The 19,406-nt window shown below is 27.1% G+C and overlaps 2 protein-coding genes across 8 annotated transcripts; both read left to right on the top strand.

The window, feature by feature from the left end:
* Positions 1–58: 58 nt before the first annotated feature.
* Positions 59–10,122, top strand: Sara (Smad anchor for receptor activation). Of its 4 annotated transcripts, none has more exons than XM_074251859.1 (10): positions 59–1,033; positions 1,500–2,174; positions 2,580–4,004; positions 4,494–4,738; positions 4,836–4,935; positions 5,027–5,100; positions 6,389–6,566; positions 6,859–7,077; positions 7,585–8,975; positions 9,400–10,122. In XM_074251859.1, exons 2-10 carry the CDS (start codon positions 1,565–1,567, stop codon positions 9,553–9,555), a joined length of 4,398 nt encoding a protein of 1,465 aa, XP_074107960.1. In that variant the 5' UTR covers positions 59–1,033; positions 1,500–1,564; the 3' UTR covers positions 9,556–10,122. The 4 variants fall into 4 exon arrangements, with proteins under 4 accessions (XP_074107960.1, XP_074107961.1, XP_074107962.1 ...); XM_074251860.1 differs by having other exon boundaries at positions 6,886–7,077; XM_074251861.1 differs by having other exon boundaries at positions 6,452–6,566.
* A 587-nt stretch (positions 10,123–10,709) lies between these two features.
* Positions 10,710–19,283, top strand: LOC141533226 (dnaJ homolog subfamily C member 5). 4 transcript variants are annotated; one of them, XM_074251982.1, is made up of 8 exons: positions 10,711–11,027; positions 11,690–11,828; positions 12,627–12,779; positions 12,865–12,996; positions 14,365–14,415; positions 15,437–15,599; positions 16,304–16,371; positions 17,079–19,283. In XM_074251982.1, the coding sequence occupies exons 1-7, from the start codon at positions 11,008–11,010 to the stop codon at positions 16,351–16,353; spliced, it is 708 nt and encodes a 235-aa protein (XP_074108083.1). In that variant the 5' UTR covers positions 10,711–11,007; the 3' UTR covers positions 16,354–16,371; positions 17,079–19,283. The 4 variants fall into 4 exon arrangements, with proteins under 4 accessions (XP_074108084.1, XP_074108083.1, XP_074108081.1 ...); XM_074251980.1 differs by lacking the exon at positions 16,304–16,371; XM_074251981.1 differs by lacking the exon at positions 17,079–19,283 and having other exon boundaries at positions 16,304–16,478.
* The last annotated feature ends 123 nt before the right edge of the window (positions 19,284–19,406 follow it).

A 19,406-nucleotide genomic window follows, 5' to 3' on the forward strand; every position in this document is an offset into this window, starting at 1 on the left:
AAAGCTAACTTCACGTTTAATCGTCACAATTATGAAAAACGAAGTTAGCCGATTTTAGAAATTTTTTATTGAAAAAAATATCAATAAAACAATTTAAAAAAATCATTTCACATATAAAAAACTTGAAAAACTACAAGTGAAATTTTTCACAAACATCTTTTTAATTGTAATTTAATTAATAAAAAAAATCAAAAATTTTTTCGACGTCGGCTAACTTCAGTGTTATTCACAATTGGTGTTGTCATAAAGAAATAAAATAATAAAAATGGTTTTTTTTATTTATCACGACAGCGGAGTAATCTCAAAAGCACGTCCTTGTCAGTGTTAATTGTCAAGTGACAATATTAAGTATAAAATATAAAATAAACTGTTAAAATATGATAAAAAATTATTTATGAGACTGGAAAGTGTGAATATTAAAAGCGTTAAAATGTTAAGATGGCGCCGTGACGTATAATCATTTTTTTTTTTTTTTTTTCACTTAAATAATTCACATTAATACCTATTATTGTTATTAAAATAATAATTATTATTAATGTTACTATTACTATTATTTTTTACAATCTTTAAATCTACTGTCAATTACAGACTTATGTTGTACCAGACATTTTCTAATTGATTAATTTACCGTCAGTATTTTAATATGTTTTATGTCAAAAAATAATTTTTTTTTATTTGCTTATCATTTATATTCAATGTCTTTTTTATATTTGTAGTCTTAAATTTTATAATATTAATAAATTAATAATAATAGGTAATTTTAAACAGTGATTTTAAATAATGGGCGTATAAAAGTATCTGGTGACGTTTTTGTTATCAAAAAAATGTTGTTTAACCTTTTTTTACGTGAATAAAATTCTTACACAAGTTTTAAGTGTTGTTGCAACTTTCCATTCACTTTTGTAATGGAGTAATATTTATTTTTATATTTCTCTTGGATAAAAATTAAATTTTACTGGACAGTTAAGAGAGACAATGGAGAAATTCGCTGTTGATCTTGACAAAGTATTGGACGAGTTTGAGTTCAATGAAGGTAATTAAAATAATTATACAAAAGTTAGTTATAATAATGATTATGAAAATAAAATTAGCTGACATCTAAAAATTTTTAGAATTTTTTTTTTTATTAAAAAAATTATTACAAAAAAAAAAAAAAATAAATAAAAATTTCACATGTTAAAAATTTTAAAAACTATATATGCAATTTTTTAAAAATATTTTTTTGTTCTAATTTAATTAATTAAAAATAATCAAAACATTAAAAACGTTGACTAACTTTATTATTATATGAAAATTAAATTAGCCGACATCTGAAAATTTTTGTAGTTTATTTTATTGAAAAATTATTTTTAAAAAATTGAAATAAAAAATTCCACATGTTAAAAATTAAAAAAAAAAATTTTTTATATTAAAATTATTAAATTTTTTAAAAAATTATTAAATATCTGCTAAATTAATTATAATTAATAAATTAAAATAAAATATTTAATTTATTTTAGATTGCGCTGAACAAGTAGCATCAGTTGGAGACGTACCGGGTGTAAAAAATTAAAAATGTCTGCCCATGGGAGTTAATCAGCAGATAATAGACAGCAGTAGCACCAGTACTAGTACTAGTACTAATAATAATAATAGTAATAGTAATAGTAATAATTCAGTCTATACAGAAGATAAATTACCAGAGCCAGTAATTGACCACAAAACGATTATACACTTAAAGACTGATAAAGATGCGTATGAATCAAGATCAAATACGAGTGAGGAGAATGACGATGATTCTAATAGATTGGACACACTAGACATACGCAAGTCAGATGTCAGAGAGTCTGTTAATGAGTTCAGTAAAGCGGGCTATCAGAAGGATGATAAAGTCCAACGAAAAGAGTCTATCGATTTTAGCAAAGAAAATGACCGTGCTTTTAATTTTAATGATGATAAATTGACTGTTCACAATGACATCCAGCAGAACTTTGGACAAAAACGACTGAATGAGACGAGTGTAGTAGGAACTACTGTTGCTAATAAGAGTAATAGTTATGATAAAAGATTGAACCAGCCTAATAGCAAGCCCAGTGTTAGTAATGTTTTTAATAGTCTCAATGAGTATATTAATGCGTCTAGTGCCAATATGGAGAGGATTGATTGTTCTGTTGATCGGGATGAGTGTAAAAATGGTAAGTTTTTCATAATTTATTTTATAATTATAGTAATTATATTTAATTAGCAACCTATAGTCAGTACATGGTATCATTTTTTTTTATTTTTAGCGCTAATACTTTTGTTGCAATTTTAAAATAACAATTTTTTTTTTTTTTTTTTTTTTTTTTCCCCGGGAAACAATGTATTTTTATTTTTACTTTAAATGTATAGATATGATGAAAAATTTTTTTAATTAAATAAAGAAATTATCACAAATTTCAAATTCCAAAAAATTTTGATCAAAATTAATTTTAAGTTTGAAAAAAAAATTTTTTTTCATCATTTCTCTGCATTTAAAGTAAAAATACGTTTTTTCCCGAAAAAAATTCACAGAAAAAATTTTCCTTGTTCTCTTAATCATAAAGATTATTTTTTTTTAGCTGGAGAATCTGTAAAAAAATCAACGACATCTTTACCAGAGTATCAAAATATATTGTTGCCAGTTAAATGCGATGTAAAAAAGCCAGATGACGAGAAAAACAGAGTAAAAGAAGAAGTGCTCGCGGAAGCCGAAGCTTTAAAACTCGTACAACCATTAAAGATTGACAGCAGACGTACCGTCGATTGCACGAAGCATATTTACGAGAACGTAGACATAAACATTGACGGAAACATTCCCAATAATTCAGAAGTAAGAGTGAGGTCGAAAGAGACCTCAAGATCTACCAGTCAAGATGAAAGCAAGCATGTTTACGAAAACGTTGATTTTGACAAGCCGAATTCTCAAGACGACCTGGGAGTTTACGAGCGTTTGTACATAGGAGGCAGTGACTTGCCGGAGACAACGACTGAGCTAGAGATCGCAGCCAAGCGATTTAATGAACAATTTAATTTAAGTAACAAAAAAGAAGACACTTTAGCAACGGGTGGTATCAATCCGACGAAGCTTGTCTTTCAAAATGTCAATTTGAACCCTTCTGGATCAGGCTCCGGATCTGTGGCTTCAGCTCCGGAGCGAAAGCCCGTTGGGTTCAGCACGATTGACGATTTATCCGAAGAGGAATTGAACAAATATTTAGCTGAGCTGGAAGCTGAAGAACGCGCCAGCGAAGCTGCATATGAAAATATATCAGTGCCCAGATCTTCCGCAACTTATGCTAATATCAATGCCAGTGCTAATGAGACCCGCAGAGCAGCAGCTTCCAATGATGACGAAGACGCCAACGAAGCTCCTATTTTCGAAAGCGTTACCATCGGCGAATTGCCTGAAGTGTCGGAGGAAAAGCTTCAGAAGAAAGCCAAAAAATTTCCGGTTATAGATTACAGCAAGAGTGGCACCAGCGGGGAATCGAGTGATTTTTTAGACGACCCCGAAAAGCTCCACCACGAGCCGGTAAAAATAGTTGTCGAGAAGGAAAGAAAGGTTAAAAAAACTGGCGAGACTGTCAGGAAGTCTTCGGATACTCTTGAGGCAGTAGCCCAAGAATTAAAACCAGAGAACGGTAATTTTATTGATGATCCAGTTGATAGTAATTGTAATTCTAATTCTAGTGGTGATAATAAAATTCAAGCAGCTGATGATTCTGCTGATAAAGTAGAAGATAAATCTTATGACACTGTATTACCTCAAAACAAAGCAATAATTAATGAATTTACAAAGACTGTTAATGAACACCAAGATAGTAGTTCTATTGAAAATTATTCAAGTACAATTGAAGCAGGAAATTCTGGAGATGGTGAAGCAGAAGTACCGGCTGGTGAAACACCAGTTTCTGAAGATCAGGAGTCAGTAGATCGTCCAGTTAGGCCCCAGACTTTGGATATTGTTTCGACGGTCTCTATGATAGAGCAATCGAGTATGCCTGGTAGGTTTGAAGCTATAATTTTTTTTTTTGGGATTTTATTTGACATGGAAATTAATTTGATCATTTTTAGAATTTTTTTAACAAACAAATTATTGCAAAAAAAAAAAAAAGACATTTTTAAAAATCAAAAAAGCAATTTGTAAAAATAATTTTTTTTTAAACAAATTTTTGTTAAAAAAAAAATGAAATATGAAATTTTTTTATAACTTAATTAATTTGTTATAAAAATGATCAATGTCTCTAAATTTAAATATAAAAAAATTGATACTTTCGGTAAGAAAAATTTCGATAAAAAAATTTGTTTATTGACATAAAATTACCAGACATAAATCTGGAAGGATAAGCTCGTGATGCGTGACTTGGGTTATTTACTTAATTAACGAGCTAACTAAGGCATGCAATTCAATAAAGAGTACAGTCATTGCGGGCCGTCATGGCTGCTGGGCCGTAATGATATACTTAACAATATAACAGAGTTTTGTTTACCAGGTGTTACTAACACCGAGAAGCCGAGTGCTACGACAGTAACAGCGGCACCGAGCACAAATGAGGAGTCTGGGAGAGAGCGAGATCCATCGCCAGACGTTTCTGATAGCTCATCAATGGAGTTCGGAATAATGCTGGGAAAACAGCCGCCTTTCTGGGTGCCAGACAGCGAAGCACCCAATTGTATGATGTGCGATATGCGCTTTACTGTCATCAAGCGACGGCATCATTGTCGTGCCTGTGGTAAAGTATGTATTTAAATACTCCTATTATTTATTTATTGTTTTTTTCATCAAATAACATGACGGAGAATTTATTGTTTGGTTACTTTACATTGTTGATCAGGTATTGTGCAACAAGTGCTGTAATTTGAAGTACAGACTTGAGTATCAAAAAAATGTTGAGTCACGGGTTTGTTCTACGTGTTATCTTCAGCTTATCAGAAGTGAGTTTACATACATTATATTAGCTAGTTTTAATTATTATTTTTATTCATTTAACTAGCTTTTATTTCAATTATTTTTATTACTTTTTAGCGGAGAGCGATCATGGCAGTGGTGATTGGTCTGGCGACTATACAAGTAATCCCGGTAGTATGAATTCGCCGCAGGTAAATTTACTATTTTATGACTTTCATTTTTTTTTTTTTTTTTTTTGGTTTTCAAATTAATTTTAGTTTGTTTTTATAAAGCTTTAACTATCTTAAGGAATCATTCTGGTTCCCTCATAATCGTTTTTTTTTTTTTTTTTTTGGAATAACTCCTTCCAGATATTGTTTTTTTTTTTGGTTTTCAAATTAATTTTAGAGAAATAAAACAAATATTCATTATTTTTTTTTACACAGAAATTATTATCGATATTAACATAAAATTTATTCAGCTCAACACGTACACTCTTGAATAACAAAAAAAATATTCAATTTTATTTTTTTTATATTTTTTATATGAATATAAACAACGGGTGAACAGAACTCTGAGAAAATATTGGTATGTCGCTGATAAACATAATAACTTGATAGCGGCTGATCTAAAACACAAAAACAAAAATTATTTACCTTCAATATATAAGTAGCTATTGCATCAGTTATGGAGATTAATATTTGTTGACAAATAACAAACTGGCGGGGATTTAAAAAAAAAAAAAAAAATGAAAATAAAGACTTTTTTTTCACAGTTTTTAATCCTAAAAAAAATAGTAAAATTTTTAAAAAGTTACAAACCAGAATGATTCCTTAATCATAATTTTCAAAATTTTAATTTCTCAAATTTAAAAAAAAAAATATTCTCATATTTTTTTCCTTTAAAATCTTAAGCATGAATTATTATTGTATAAAAAAGTAACTGATTGTTCGAGTGAAAGTATCGTTCAAGCGTTAATTAAATTTTTTTACTTTCCAAGAAAAAAAAAAAATTGACAGTTTTTATAAATCATCAAACATTAATTGAAATTTCACTAGCTAATTTAAAACTATAAATACAATGAGAATATTTTCTAAAAAGAAAAAAAAATACTATTTACTATTATAAAAATACTTAGAAATAATTCTTCAGTTGATGGTTCTTTTCGTCTGTACCAACTTGTTGAATACATCCGCATGTTATTTATTTTACTTGTGTTTTTTATTTTTATTATTATTATTATTATTTTTTTTTAATTAAACCGTCCTTTAAAATTGCTGTATTGTTTATTGCATTTGCTTTAAATAGTGATAAATCAAAATAGATTGAAAGATTTTTATTGAATTTTTATTTTCACTAATTTAATACTTCCGAAGTAAAATAAACGGAGAAAAATTAAAATCTTGATAAAAAATTCACTAAAAAATTTTTTAACAGTGTAATTAATAAAATAATAAAAAACGGTAGCATTATTTTGGAGTATTCGACAAATGGTTACAGGGAAGACAGCCGAATCCGAATAATCCGATGGAATATTGTTCAACAATACCTCCTTTGCAACAGTTAGCGGGTGGATTGCCATCACCGCCGTCAGTAATGGTTCCAGTAGGAGTTTTGAAGCGTGAAGGCAGCACTAAGCAGCGCCCAGAAGGACCAAAGTCCGTGATGTTCAGTGACGGTAAGCTGACAAGCGACCACTAAAATTTACACTATAAATAAAATAAAATAAAATAGGACTTAGAATAAAATAAAAAAATAAGCACAAAATCCTGCAAGGCCCGTGATTTATATTTTATTTTGCTTTTAATTTTTCCTACGACAGACGATTTTAAATTACTGTTGTTAATTATTATTTATTATTTTATTTATAAATTTATAATTTTACAACGACCTGTTCCTTTGCTTTTTATGGCCCGTTCCTGTATCCCAACTGTTTTTATTTTCACCCGGGCAACTACGTATAAACACAGGAATAAGGCCTGGATGTGACCTGACAGAGCTAGATGCTTCGTGGGACTTGAAGCCGCCCTATCGAAAAGTTGGAAACAAGCGAATACCTTCGCCTGGTACTCAGTCTACTTCTGCAACTGCTAAGAGACAAAATTTGCCACCCTTGGATCCTCATACCAATAGTTACATTCCTCAGGATGTTAATATGCTACCACCGACTGTTACCATCCACAAAGGCCGTAAGTATTTTTTTTTTGTTTTTTTTTTTTTTTTTTTTTTTTTTTTATTGCTATACTATAACACGAGGATTGTTAAAAAAATATTAAGGGACTATCTCGTGAACTATTGACATTTTTAAAGATATAAGCTCACCCCGAAATTACACTCATCGAGACCTTTCATTTGAGTACCCACATCAATTTTTCATATATTTATATATATTATATATATGTATATATGAAAAATATATAAAAATGCATGTGGGTACTCAAATGAAAGCTCTTGATGAGTGTAACATCGAGATGAGCTTGTATCTTAAAAAATGTCAATATTTAAGAAAGTACAGTGCAATTAAACAAAAATCTCTATTTAATAAAGCAAAATTTTATTTATTTATAGTTCACAAATTAAAAAAAATTATTTAAACAATGAATTAAAAATTATCTAAGTAATCAGTAAATCCCTTAAAATTTTGCAATCCTTGTCTTTAAAAAACTAAAACACTAACCCCGTAATTAATTTTCCAGAAATAATGTACCACGAAGTAATAGACGCATCAGGCCTGTACCAATCGCTAAAAAACGACAGCGAGCCTCCAGTGATGTTCGCAATAAACCGGAACCTGTACGCTTACGTAAAAATAACAAATTTAAATTGCTGCGTGAACAAAATCTGCTGGAACGTAACATCCCGGGGTCTAGCCTGCGTCGGACAGGACGAGGTAATTTTTCTGATAGAAACATTACCAGAAGAGTCTCTAATCCCGAAAGACCTGCTGATCCACATAAACCAATTATACACCGAGGCGATAAAAGGGAACACGGTAACAGAACTTGGAGTGTCAATCCACCAAGGAGGGAATCTCCTCGGTTCCCGCGAGCACGCGGGGTTCCTCTTCATTCGTCAGACTTTCCAGTGCCTGCAGAAGATAGTACTCCCTCCAGCGCCGTTCCTAGTGGGGCTGCTGGTCCACCGATGGGAGACACCGTGGGCAAAAGTGTTTCCTCTGCGCCTGGTGCTGCGCCTCGGGGCCGAATATCGGTACTACCCATGTCCGCTGGTGTCTGTCAGATTCCGGGACGCAGTTTACTTCGAAATTGGCCACACTATAATGAAAGTCCTGGCAGACTTCAGGAACTACGCCTACACGCTGCCCAGCGTCCGAGGACTGACCATCCACATGCAGGATAGAACTACCGACGTTTTACTACCGCGGAACCGCTATGACCAGGTTATCAAGGGACTTAACAACTCTAATGACCATGTTCTTGCATTTGCGGCTAACTTCAGCATCCACGCTGACTCCCACTTGGTTTGCATCCAGACGAACACCGGCGACGAGAGCAATTATCAAACTCAAGCGATAAACATCCACAATAAACCCCGGAGAGTCACTGGCGCGAGCTTTGTCGTAGTTAACGGAGCCTTGAAGTCTTCTATGGGTCTGTCTGCCAAGTCCAGCATCGTAGAGGACGGGTTGATGGTCCAGATCATGTCGGAGAAAATGGAAGCGCTGAAAGCCGCTCTGAAAAATATGCATGATTTTTCTATTGGCTGCGGACGTCAAGGCGCGCCTGAACCTGATGAGACTGTTAATATTAAGTGGGTGGACAATGATGTACAGTTTAATCTCGGGGTTAAGAGTCCTATTGATGGCAAAAACATGGATGGTGTTCCTTCGATCAGGGTTCACAATGGCACTGATTACATGGGCACTACCAGGTTTATCAGGTGGACTGAGGTCTTTATTATCAAGTCTGATGATCATCCTAATGGAGTTCATGATCCGGTAGATATTAATAAGCTCTCGGAAAGTATTGCCAGGGCCACTTGCACGGCTTTAGTTAAATTGCTCGATCTTTTGGCTACTGCTGGGCTTACTAAACTGGGCGTTAGGGCTACGATTCATCCTGATAATGTGAGTTTTTAGTTGAAAATTTTTTTATTTATTAATTTACTAGCTCAAAAATAATGTTAGTTAAAAAATAAAAATTTTGTTTTATTACATAATGACTTTTGTTAAATTGCACTGTACTTTCTTAAATATTGACATTTTTTAAGATATAAGCTCATCTCGATGTTACACTCATCAAGAGCTTTCATTTGAGTACCCACATGCATTTTTATATATTTTTCATATATACATATATATAATATATATAAATATATGAAAAATTGATGTGGGTACTCAAATGAAAGGTCTCGATGAGTGTAACTCCAAAATGAGTTTATATCTTTAAAAATGTCAATAGTTCACAAGATACAAGGTCTTATTATTTTATTCTGGAAACAAAATTTTCTTATTCTCTTAATTATGATATAAAATATTTTTTTTTTTTCAGGTTGGATATGAAGCTGGAAGCGAATCAACAAGATTGCCGCCGATTTATATGAATAGTCTAGACAATGAATTAATCCAAGTGCTACACAAAGCCGCACAAAATAGTCAAGAAATAAATACTGTGCTTGAATTAATTTTTCATGTTTTAGACGATTAGATTATTGATATTTTTTATTAAATCATGTATAAAAATTTTTTTGATTCTTATATTATTTTAATTTAGAGGTTGAATAATTATAATTATACGTGCAATTTTTTTAAACGACAAAAATTTGTCGAAGCCAAAGTTTTATTTTGTATTATTGCAATTGGAAGTTTTTTGCGTAAAGAGAATCAACTTACGATTGGGTGATTTGTTTATTGGTAATAAACAAGGAGAATCTCAAGGAGAGTGTAAAAAATTATAACGAATTAGAGAATTAAACGTATTATTATTTGTCTATTGGGTGGTTAATGTAGATAATTAAAGTAATTACTAAACATTTTATTAAATACATTTAAAATTTAACGTCCACTATAAATTATTAATTTGTTATCACTTATGAATATTTAATATTTAAATATTGATGGATTAATGAACAAAATAAAATTTCTTTATTATTTTTTAGTAAGTCTAATAACTAAGTATATAAATGCGTTGTATGTTACCATGTATTTAATTACTTGTAATTTAATGGAATTTTAACGCTTACCTGTACAGTGTTATAATAATAATTATTATTAATATTGATATTTACTTTTAGGTGAAATATTAATTATAAATGTTTGTTTTTTTTTTCTTTTTTTACATGTATATATAAATATATAAGTATCTAAAGACAGTGTACGGAGTTTTTATTTTATTAAATAATTAGTTAACTAGCAACCTTGCAGTCACAAGAGCTTTTATTTTTTTTTTATTAAAAAAATGATTATAAAAAAATTAAAAAAAAAATTTTTTTGTTTCAATTTAATTATAAAAAAAAAAAATCAAAAATTTTAGAACGTCGGCTAATAGTATTATAAAATTATGATAATTAATTTAGCAGATATTTAATAATTTTTAGAACTTTTTTTAACAAATAAATTATAGAAAAAAAAATTGAGATTTAAAAATTTTTAAAAACTACAAATGTAATTTTTTAAAAATATTTTTTTAATCTAATTTAATTATTAAAAAAAAAAATCAAAAAATTAAAAACTTCAGCTAACTTTGGTATTATAAATTTGAATTTTTCCCGGGAAATTTAAACTTAAACAACTAGCGCTCCCGCCAGTTCATCTTAGTAACTAAAATATTGAATGAAAATTCGTCAGTTGCTCCTTAACAGTGTGTGTATATGTCTGCGCGACAACTGTGCGTGGGTTTTAGCGAGCGACCCGATAAAAAACAACCAAGTGTGTACGTAATTTTCACTGTCTCCACTCTAAATTTCCATTAAATAACTCCGTAAAATGATATTATAAATAATCTTAAAAAATTTCCAAAATAATAACACCCTTAATCAGCAGAACCGTGGGCAGTGAGTCCACGTACCAATTAAAACAGTGGATTAACATCCGTGCAAGACATTTTATACTCATATAATCTGAATAATAATAGATAGTAAAATAAACCGTCCAGAAAATCATGGATCGGCGGAAAATGTCGTGAGTATTTTTTTATAAATTACAACGCCCCAGTTTCCGTCAGTTTTTTATCATTTTGGAGTAAAATAATTTTTAAATGGACATAATTAAAATTTCTATCCAACATATTTACAAAATGTCTTCGATTTTTTGATGTCAGGTTACTTTTTTTATTTATTTAATTATTTGTTTACTTTTTAAAAAAATTATTCAAGTAAATAAATAGAGAATTTTTATTTATTTATTTTTTTTTTTAATATGCGTGAATTAAATATTCATTAACATTATACTTGTCATATATGCTGAGTGACCTTGACTCCACCCCAGCAATTGTTGATAATAAATATTTAATAACAATTATAGAAAAGTAATATTTTAAATATTAAAAAATAAATTTTTTTGTTAAAATTATTTATTTATTAGCATATAATTTACTTTTAAATTAAATTGAATAATGTGCAATTGATTTATAACTGATAGTGATAAGTGATCGGCTGATAAGGCTTAGCTCTATTATTATGTAGTGTTGATTTTTAATCGATGTTGATGAAACGCGAGTGTGTTAAATATTTACAAAATACTAATGTAATATAAAGGAGTGAAGGAACTTGATAGATGAATTGATTGAGTAAATAAGAATGTATGTTTAAGATATTGATTTTTATTTAATGAATGTGTTACAGAACATCGGGGGATTCCCTCTACCAAATATTAGAACTGCCCAAGACTGCGACTGCCGATGAAATTAAAAAAACTTACAGGAAACTTGCTTTAAAATTTCATCCGGACAAAAATCCTGGTAATCCAGAAGCTGCTGAGAAGGTTACTTTTTTTTTTTATTATTATTAATTAATAGTAACAATATTGAATAAAAATTTTTCGGTAGAATATTTTGAATTTACTCCGAAAAAAGTAAACTGTAAAATTACTGTTTAAAATGATAATTTTTAGCAGTTGATCATTATTTATTATTAATTACAGTTTGTTTTTTTCTGTGTAATAATAATTAGTGAAAGGAAAAATTTAACTGCAATTTAATATTTAAAGAAAAGTAATTATTTTTATTTTTAGGTAGATTTGATAGAAATCAATTTTTTTCATTAGTCTTCACATCGGAATTTTGTCGTAATTTTTAAAAAATATTTTTTTTAGTTTTAATTTAATGAGAAAAAAAAAAAACATTGAGTTAATTATTGTTTTTTATAATCTGGTAAATTTTTATGATCAGTGATAATGTTTATTAGTAAAAATAAAACTGATTGACAGTCGCATTTAAATGACGCGATTGTTATATTTTATCTACTGATAAAAACAGATGGTTATGTTTATTGCTTATAGAATTAGATACTGAATTTCTTAGAGACCCATCATAATACAAAGTCACTCATATAACTGGTTTATGAATAAGATTTAAAAAAAGATTTTTTAATAATTTAATATTTATTATTTTGTTATATAATTTTCTTGTTATTTAATTTTAAATTTTTTGGCCAAATTTTTCCATAAAAAATTCCTTTATTAATGAAATAATTTAATAATAAATTTTTCTTTTAAGCTAATGGTCAATTTTTTGTGAAAAAATTTTTTAATAAATTAATAAAATAATATTTTTTGTTTCAGTTCAAAGAAATAAATAAAGCTCATACAATATTAACAGATTTAACAAAAAGAAATATTTATGACAATTATGGATCATTTGGTTTGTATGTTTCGGAGCAATTTGGCGAGGAAAATGTCAATACATACTTCTTGATGACCTCTGGATGGTGCAAGGTAAAAATTAATTCCCCATTTTATCTATACAAAAATATTAATTAGTAATTAATTAAGTAAAACCTTTAAAAAAAAAAATTTCTAGGTAATCTTCGGAGTATGCGCCATTCTGACGGGTTGTTACTGTTGTTGCTGTTTCTGTTGCTGTTGCAACTTCTGTTGCGGTAAATGTAAACCGACACCGCCTGCCGAAAGTGGTGACTACCACAACCTGCAGGTACTGATTAATTAATAACTGTCATTTCTATCAGTAAGATTTATTTAAATTAAAATTAAAAAAAAAAAAAGAGAAAAAAATACAGAGCAGAAGGGCCTGAGGATGGTAAAACATAAAAATATTAAAAAGTTATATATAAATTAGAAATTTCATGTCACATCAAATCATTAATGTTCATTATTACCGTGGGCTCACTGATTAAACTTGTGGATGCTGTTGATTAATTTATTATCAATTATTAATTAGTGTGCTGTTAATTTTTTTTGATTAAACAAAGCTGCATGTGCCTACGTATTTGTCTAGAGTCTCCATTGCTAATACCCAGAGGATCTGAGGTACGTCGATTAATTTTAAATGTACAGGTCTTTGATAAATCCGGTCTCATGGTATAGTATTTTTAAGCTTGCAATGTTTTAGCTACTGCTTTATTCTTTTTTTCTACAACTTAAAAGACCCAGTTATTGATACTTGCAATTTTATTCTAATTAAAAAAATAAAATGTTCTTAAAAAACAAATTGTCTTAAACTTTACAATTTAAAAATTATATTTATTAATTTATCAGAGTTGATTTTTTTTTTTTTTTTTTTTTAAATTAAAACAAAATTTCAAGTGTCAATAACTAAGTCGTTTACCTTAATTACTAATTAAATTAAATTAAAAAAAAAAAAAAAAAAAAAAAAGAATATTTTGTCCATGCAGTGAGTAAGTATGTAATATTAACGGCAATTAAATTAAATTTTTTCGCACATTCATTATCAATTCACGCATGGAGCGAGCTTGTTTAAATTATTCACCTATCATTTATTTTTATTTTATTTTATCCGCACATTTAAGTTTTTTTTTTTTTTTTTTCTTTTTCACATTAATCATATTATCCATAAGAAAAATCAGTGACGTATTTTTGATAAATAATGTATTTACTTCTCACTGAAAAATAAAAATGAATAATTATTTATTTATTAATTATCAAAATTTTTAATAATAAAAATTATTCATTAAAAATATAAATCATATATTATTTATATACTACGGCAATGTATCCTTGGCACTGGAACTCCGTGCTCATAAACATCAACATTTACATTAATCATCTCATTACTCTACAGCATGGCTAATTTTTTTATTTAAATTTAAAATAAAGAAAATTTTAATATTTAAATTTCAAATTAAAAAATTAAATTCAAAATTATTTAAAATAAATCTTGAGAATTGTTAAAAAAAAAAGTGCGTAGATGCACGCGTTTTCATTGCCAAGCATGCCCCGCCTTAATAATTGGTTTTTTTTTTCTCCATAATTTATAATTTAAATGCATTTAGAATTTTTGGTTTATTAGAGCAGTTTTAAGTTGTTGTTGTTGTAATTATAGCAGGGCCAGAATTCGGGCGGGCCTACTAATTCAGTACACGGTTTAAATAAGGTATGTATATAAAATGTGTTAATTTATTAATTTCATTCATTTTTTTTACTAACTATTTGTATTATAATTATATTAACATATAATAAATACTTAGATATTTATTTTCATTTTATTGCATGATATTAACTATTTAATTCATTTATTTCAATAGTTTAATTAATTATTCGTACGTAATTAGACTAACATTGAGCAATTAGGCTTATTTCATTTTTTAACGCTTAGGTTTATTAATTTATTAATATTTTCGGGGTTGTAATTAATATATAATATTATTTTTTATTATTAGCTTTATATAACATTGTTTTATTATAATTTTTAGAACAAAATATTTGAAGATTTTAATGTGTGACTTGTGAACTATAAATAAATAAAATTTTGCTTTATTAAATAATGACTTTTGTTAAAAAATTGCACTGTAATTCTTTAACTATTGACGTTTTTTAAGATATAAGCTCATTCCGATGTGACACTCATCGAGAGCTTTCATTTGAGTACCCACATGTATTTTTGATATATTTTTCATATATTTATATATATAATATATATAAATATATAAAATATATGAAAAATTGATGTGGGTACTCAAATGAAAGGTCTCGATGAATGTAACTTCAGGATGAGCTTATATGTTTAAAAATATCATTAGTTCACAAGATACATGGTCATTTTTTTAAATTTTATTAAAAAATCATTGTTGAAAATTTGTACTCAAAATTTTTTTAAAAACTTAATGAAAAAAAATTGTGTAATAATAATAATAATAATAACAATAATAATAATAATAATAATAATAATAATAATAAAATTTTCTGAAAATTCTTCATAATTATTATTAAAACTCTGTGTGTAAAATTTCTCAAAAAATTTCATCTAAAAAAATTAGTAAATAATATTAATAAAATAACAAATTAATGTTTCAAAGTAGACAATAAGCAAGATAAAATTTATTATCAATAATTAAAACAGGAAGTTTATGTATAAATCAATTAATTCATTATAATTAATCAATATTTAATTACAGGGCGATGACAGTGATGAAGAAGCAGTAACAAGCCAACCAACTAGTGGTGCAGCCCAGGGTGCTGCCTCTAACACGGTGTTTGCAATGCCTCCTCCACCATCGGCAACAGCTAATGAAAGTACGAATTTAAACAGCGGGGGAGAACGCGTTATATACACCACCAGTATGTCCGATTATCGATAATAATGCACTGTCGCACCTTCAATTATTTCGTCTTTCAATCTCGTTTAAAATCATAATTATTAATTATTAATTTAAATCTGACTATCACACTTTAAGCGTTTAGTGTGCGCTTCTATTTTATTTTTTTTTTTTTTCTTTAAACGGCAAGATTATTTTTCACATAAATTGTTTGTACGCATGCGATAATTCGTAGATTTTACATTTTTTGAAAGACAGTACCAAAGAAGGTGCGCTTTTTTTTTTTTTTTTTGACAAGTCTTATCTTTTGATAAGTTACGCTTAATTGTGGTATGATCATAATTATTATTATTATTATTTGCCTCAGGACTTTTTATTTTGTTTATTAAAGTTGTCGGACTAGTCATCCATTTTTTTTCTGCTTTAAAAAAAAATATTATTTTTTCATTTATTGTTGCCAATTTGCTTTTTACAATGATTTATGATAAAACTATTATTAATTATTATAATTTGGTATCGTTACATTAATAAGATATTTATAATTTTTTTTTCTTTTTATACATCAGGCATTTTTTACGAGCACAAAAACATAATATAGATAATTAGTTTGATTAAAATAAACATTTAAACTAACTAGGGAATTTATTGTTTAATAATGATAATAATAAGTATTACTAGTAAATCATTAAAAATTAATAAATTATTTTTGTTTTAATTATTCTACAGCTACTCATCAAAGAACTCCCTTTACGACCACAACTGTTGATTCCTTATAATCCTTCGATTATTATTTCGTAATTATTTTATTATTCATATCTTCATTCCTGTATGTCAATAAATTTTTTTATTTATAATTTAATGTATATTTTATTTATGTAGATTTATTAGATAGCGAAGTTTTATTTAAAATAATTTTTTTAGATTTCATATGAATTTAATTACTCATTAATTAATTTTAAAGAAATAAGTTCATTCTGATGTTACACTCGTCAAGACCTTTCATTTGAGTACCCACATGCATTTTTGATATATTTTTCAAATATACATATGAATAATATATATAAATATATAAAATATATGAAAAAATTATGTGGGTACTCAAATGAAAGGTCTTAATGAGTGTAATGTCAGGGCGAGCTTATATCTTAAAAAATGTCAATAGTTCACGAGATACATGATCATTGCTTTGTTATTCACATTTTTTAAGATATTAGCTCATCCTGATGTTATACTCATCAAGACCTTTCATTTGAGTACCCACATGCATTTTTCATATATTTTTTATATATACATATATATATGAAATATATGAAAAATTGATGTGGGTACTCAAATGAAAGGTCTCGACGAGTGTAACATCGGGATGAGCTTATATCTTAAAAAATGTTAATATTTCACAAGTTACAAGGTCATTTCTTATTTTTTTAACAACATATATAAGATATCTGTTAACTTTTTTGTAAAAAAAAATAAATTAATCATAAATTTTCTATCACACCAGCAAACCCTTTCGCAGCAGCTCCAGCAGCAAATCCAGTGACAAATCCATTCGCTGCAGAAGCCGCTGCAGCCTCCGCAGCTACCAAGTGGTAGTAAGGAAGAAATCATTACAAAGTTATAAAAAAAAAATTTGGGCATCATAGGTCATCTGTTTTCATTAGATGTCCCAATTAATTATAAATTATTAATTATTAAATATAATAATGACAATTGATCACTCAGTTATATAATAACAATAACAAATATAAAAAATGAAAACAATAATTATTATTATAACTACAGCATTCATTTATAATGTTAAACAATCTGAATCGTATTATCAACGACACAATTTAATACTTAAAAAAAAAATTTTCAAAAATAAATTATTAACAATAATGATAATGACTAATCATTAATCAATAAATTAAAAATCACGTGTATATTCAAAATTAATTAGAATAATATTAATTAAATTGTAATCACGGTGGCATTTAACTGATACTTGAATTTTTTCCAATTAGCTATACTATTATCATTAAGTTTTTTTTTTTATTTTTTATTTAATTATTAATGTTATAATTATTTTAAATAAATTAATCTATTATTGTAGATTATTTGGTGTTACCTTATTATTTATAATTATATAAAAATATATATTTTTTTTTATAGAATGTAAGTTTGTATCAGAAATGTAACGCACCGAAAATTGAGAGCTTAAAAGCCACTAATAACAATAATTATTCATTATTTTCATTGAATTTACATTTAAATTAATAAAATAATGCCTAAGGTGCCATTTTAAATACATAGTTACTTAATTAATAAATTACTGAAAATTATTAAATTTAAAACAAAATTATTTTTAATATTAATTTGAATGCATCCATAAATATGATACATCTTTAAAATGATTAATAATTAATTTTAATTAAAACCTTATTTATTTAAAAATTTATATTAAAACACTTCCAAGCTTATAAATGACTCAGAATTTTTGCTGTAATTTTAAAAAAATTAATACTGTAAAATTTGTAATATTATGATAAAAATATAGGTCGCAAAAAAATCTCTTATGATTTGTTTTAGGACACGTACTTTATTGACTATTGACGTTTTTAAAGAGATAAGCTAATCCTGGTGTTACATTCATCAAGAGCTTTCATTTGAGTACCCACATGCATTTTTGATATATTTTTCATATATTTATATATATAATATATATAAATATATGAAATATATGAAAAATTGATGTGGGTACTCAAATGAAAGGTCTCGATGAATGTAACATCGGGATGAGTTTATATCTTAAAAAATGTCAATAGTTCACAAGATACAAGGTTATTTTCTAATCATTTAAATTAGCACTGGCCACAAAATTTTTCTTATTGTTAATTTTGAAATCACAGTGAAAATATTGATGGTATAAAAAAATCCTGGGACATTTTTTTTATAAAATTAAATTTTCTCAAACTTTTGTTTAAAAATTTTTTTTCTAAGACCAATATTTTCTTCATAAAATTAAAAATTTAAAGCATTAATTTTGAAAGTAATCCAACAATTTTGTTCCTATAAATGACTTGAAAATATTGTTTAAATTTATTTAAAAAAAATCACAATATTTACAATTCTTCCGCTTTCACAAACATTCCAAATAAAGAAGAAGAAGAAGAAGAAGAAGAAGAAGATGATTAATAAATAATAATCTAAAAATCCATAAAATAAGTTTGAGGTTTAAATTGTTCCCAAATGAAGTTATGTAGTTTTTTAAAATTTATTGCTGTAAAAGTTTGTCTCGCTTTTGATTTGTTAAAGCCTATTGGCCTAACAAAAAAAAAAAAAATTCCATTATTTTAAACAATTAAATTTGACTTGAGACAAAAAATATAATGTTGCTTATAAATCGTTTACAAAAATCATTAAAAGACAAATTATAATAAATTATTTAGGCGTTACAGTATTGTAATCATTGTAATGTTTGTAAGTTTAAATAATAATATTATTATTTCTTTACCCAATAAATAAAATAAAGAGGTACAATTATATATTGAAGTATATATATTATATTATTATTAAAATTAAATATATTATATTTATTATTAATTATTAAATAGTTAATGTCAAGCGAATGTATCAATTTTAAAGGATAATAAATTATAATGAGGTAATTAGCGACATCGTGTAATGAGATACGCAGTATTGTAAATAAAAAATAAAAACAATCGTTTATTTTGCTTTGTTTTATTATTATGGTATCTAGAATTGATAATATTACAATTAATATGTTTGAAAATAAATTAATAATCCTGAAAAAAAAATTTTTTTATTATTTTAATTTGCACTTGTTTTT

The sequence above is a fragment of the Cotesia typhae genome, unplaced genomic scaffold (genome assembly GCF_013202065.1).
Source record: "Cotesia typhae breed Kobodo isofemale line unplaced genomic scaffold, CoteBio_Ctyphae contig_83, whole genome shotgun sequence".
Taxonomy (NCBI): Eukaryota; Metazoa; Arthropoda; class Insecta; order Hymenoptera; family Braconidae; genus Cotesia; species Cotesia typhae.

What these genes read in the sequence shown, in the direction of transcription:
- LOC141533226 (XM_074251980.1), top strand. Translation starts at nt 11,008, where the DNA reads ATGGATCGGCGGAAAATGTC. An exon ending in ATCCAGAAGCTGCTGAGAAG is followed by an intron (nt 11,829 to 12,626) that starts GTTACTTTTTTT and finishes TTTTTGTTTCAG; the next exon opens with TTCAAAGAAATAAATAAAGC. An exon ending in GTGACTACCACAACCTGCAG is followed by an intron (nt 12,997 to 14,364) that starts GTACTGATTAAT and finishes TTGTAATTATAG; the next exon opens with CAGGGCCAGAATTCGGGCGG.
- Sara (XM_074251859.1), top strand. Translation starts at nt 1,565, where the DNA reads ATGGGAGTTAATCAGCAGATAATAGACAGCAGTAGCACCAGTACTAGT. An exon ending in GTCCGTGATGTTCAGTGACG is followed by an intron (nt 6,567 to 6,858) that starts GTAAGCTGACAA and finishes GTATAAACACAG; the next exon opens with GAATAAGGCCTGGATGTGAC. An exon ending in TGTTACCATCCACAAAGGCC is followed by an intron (nt 7,078 to 7,584) that starts GTAAGTATTTTT and finishes TTAATTTTCCAG; the next exon opens with AAATAATGTACCACGAAGTA.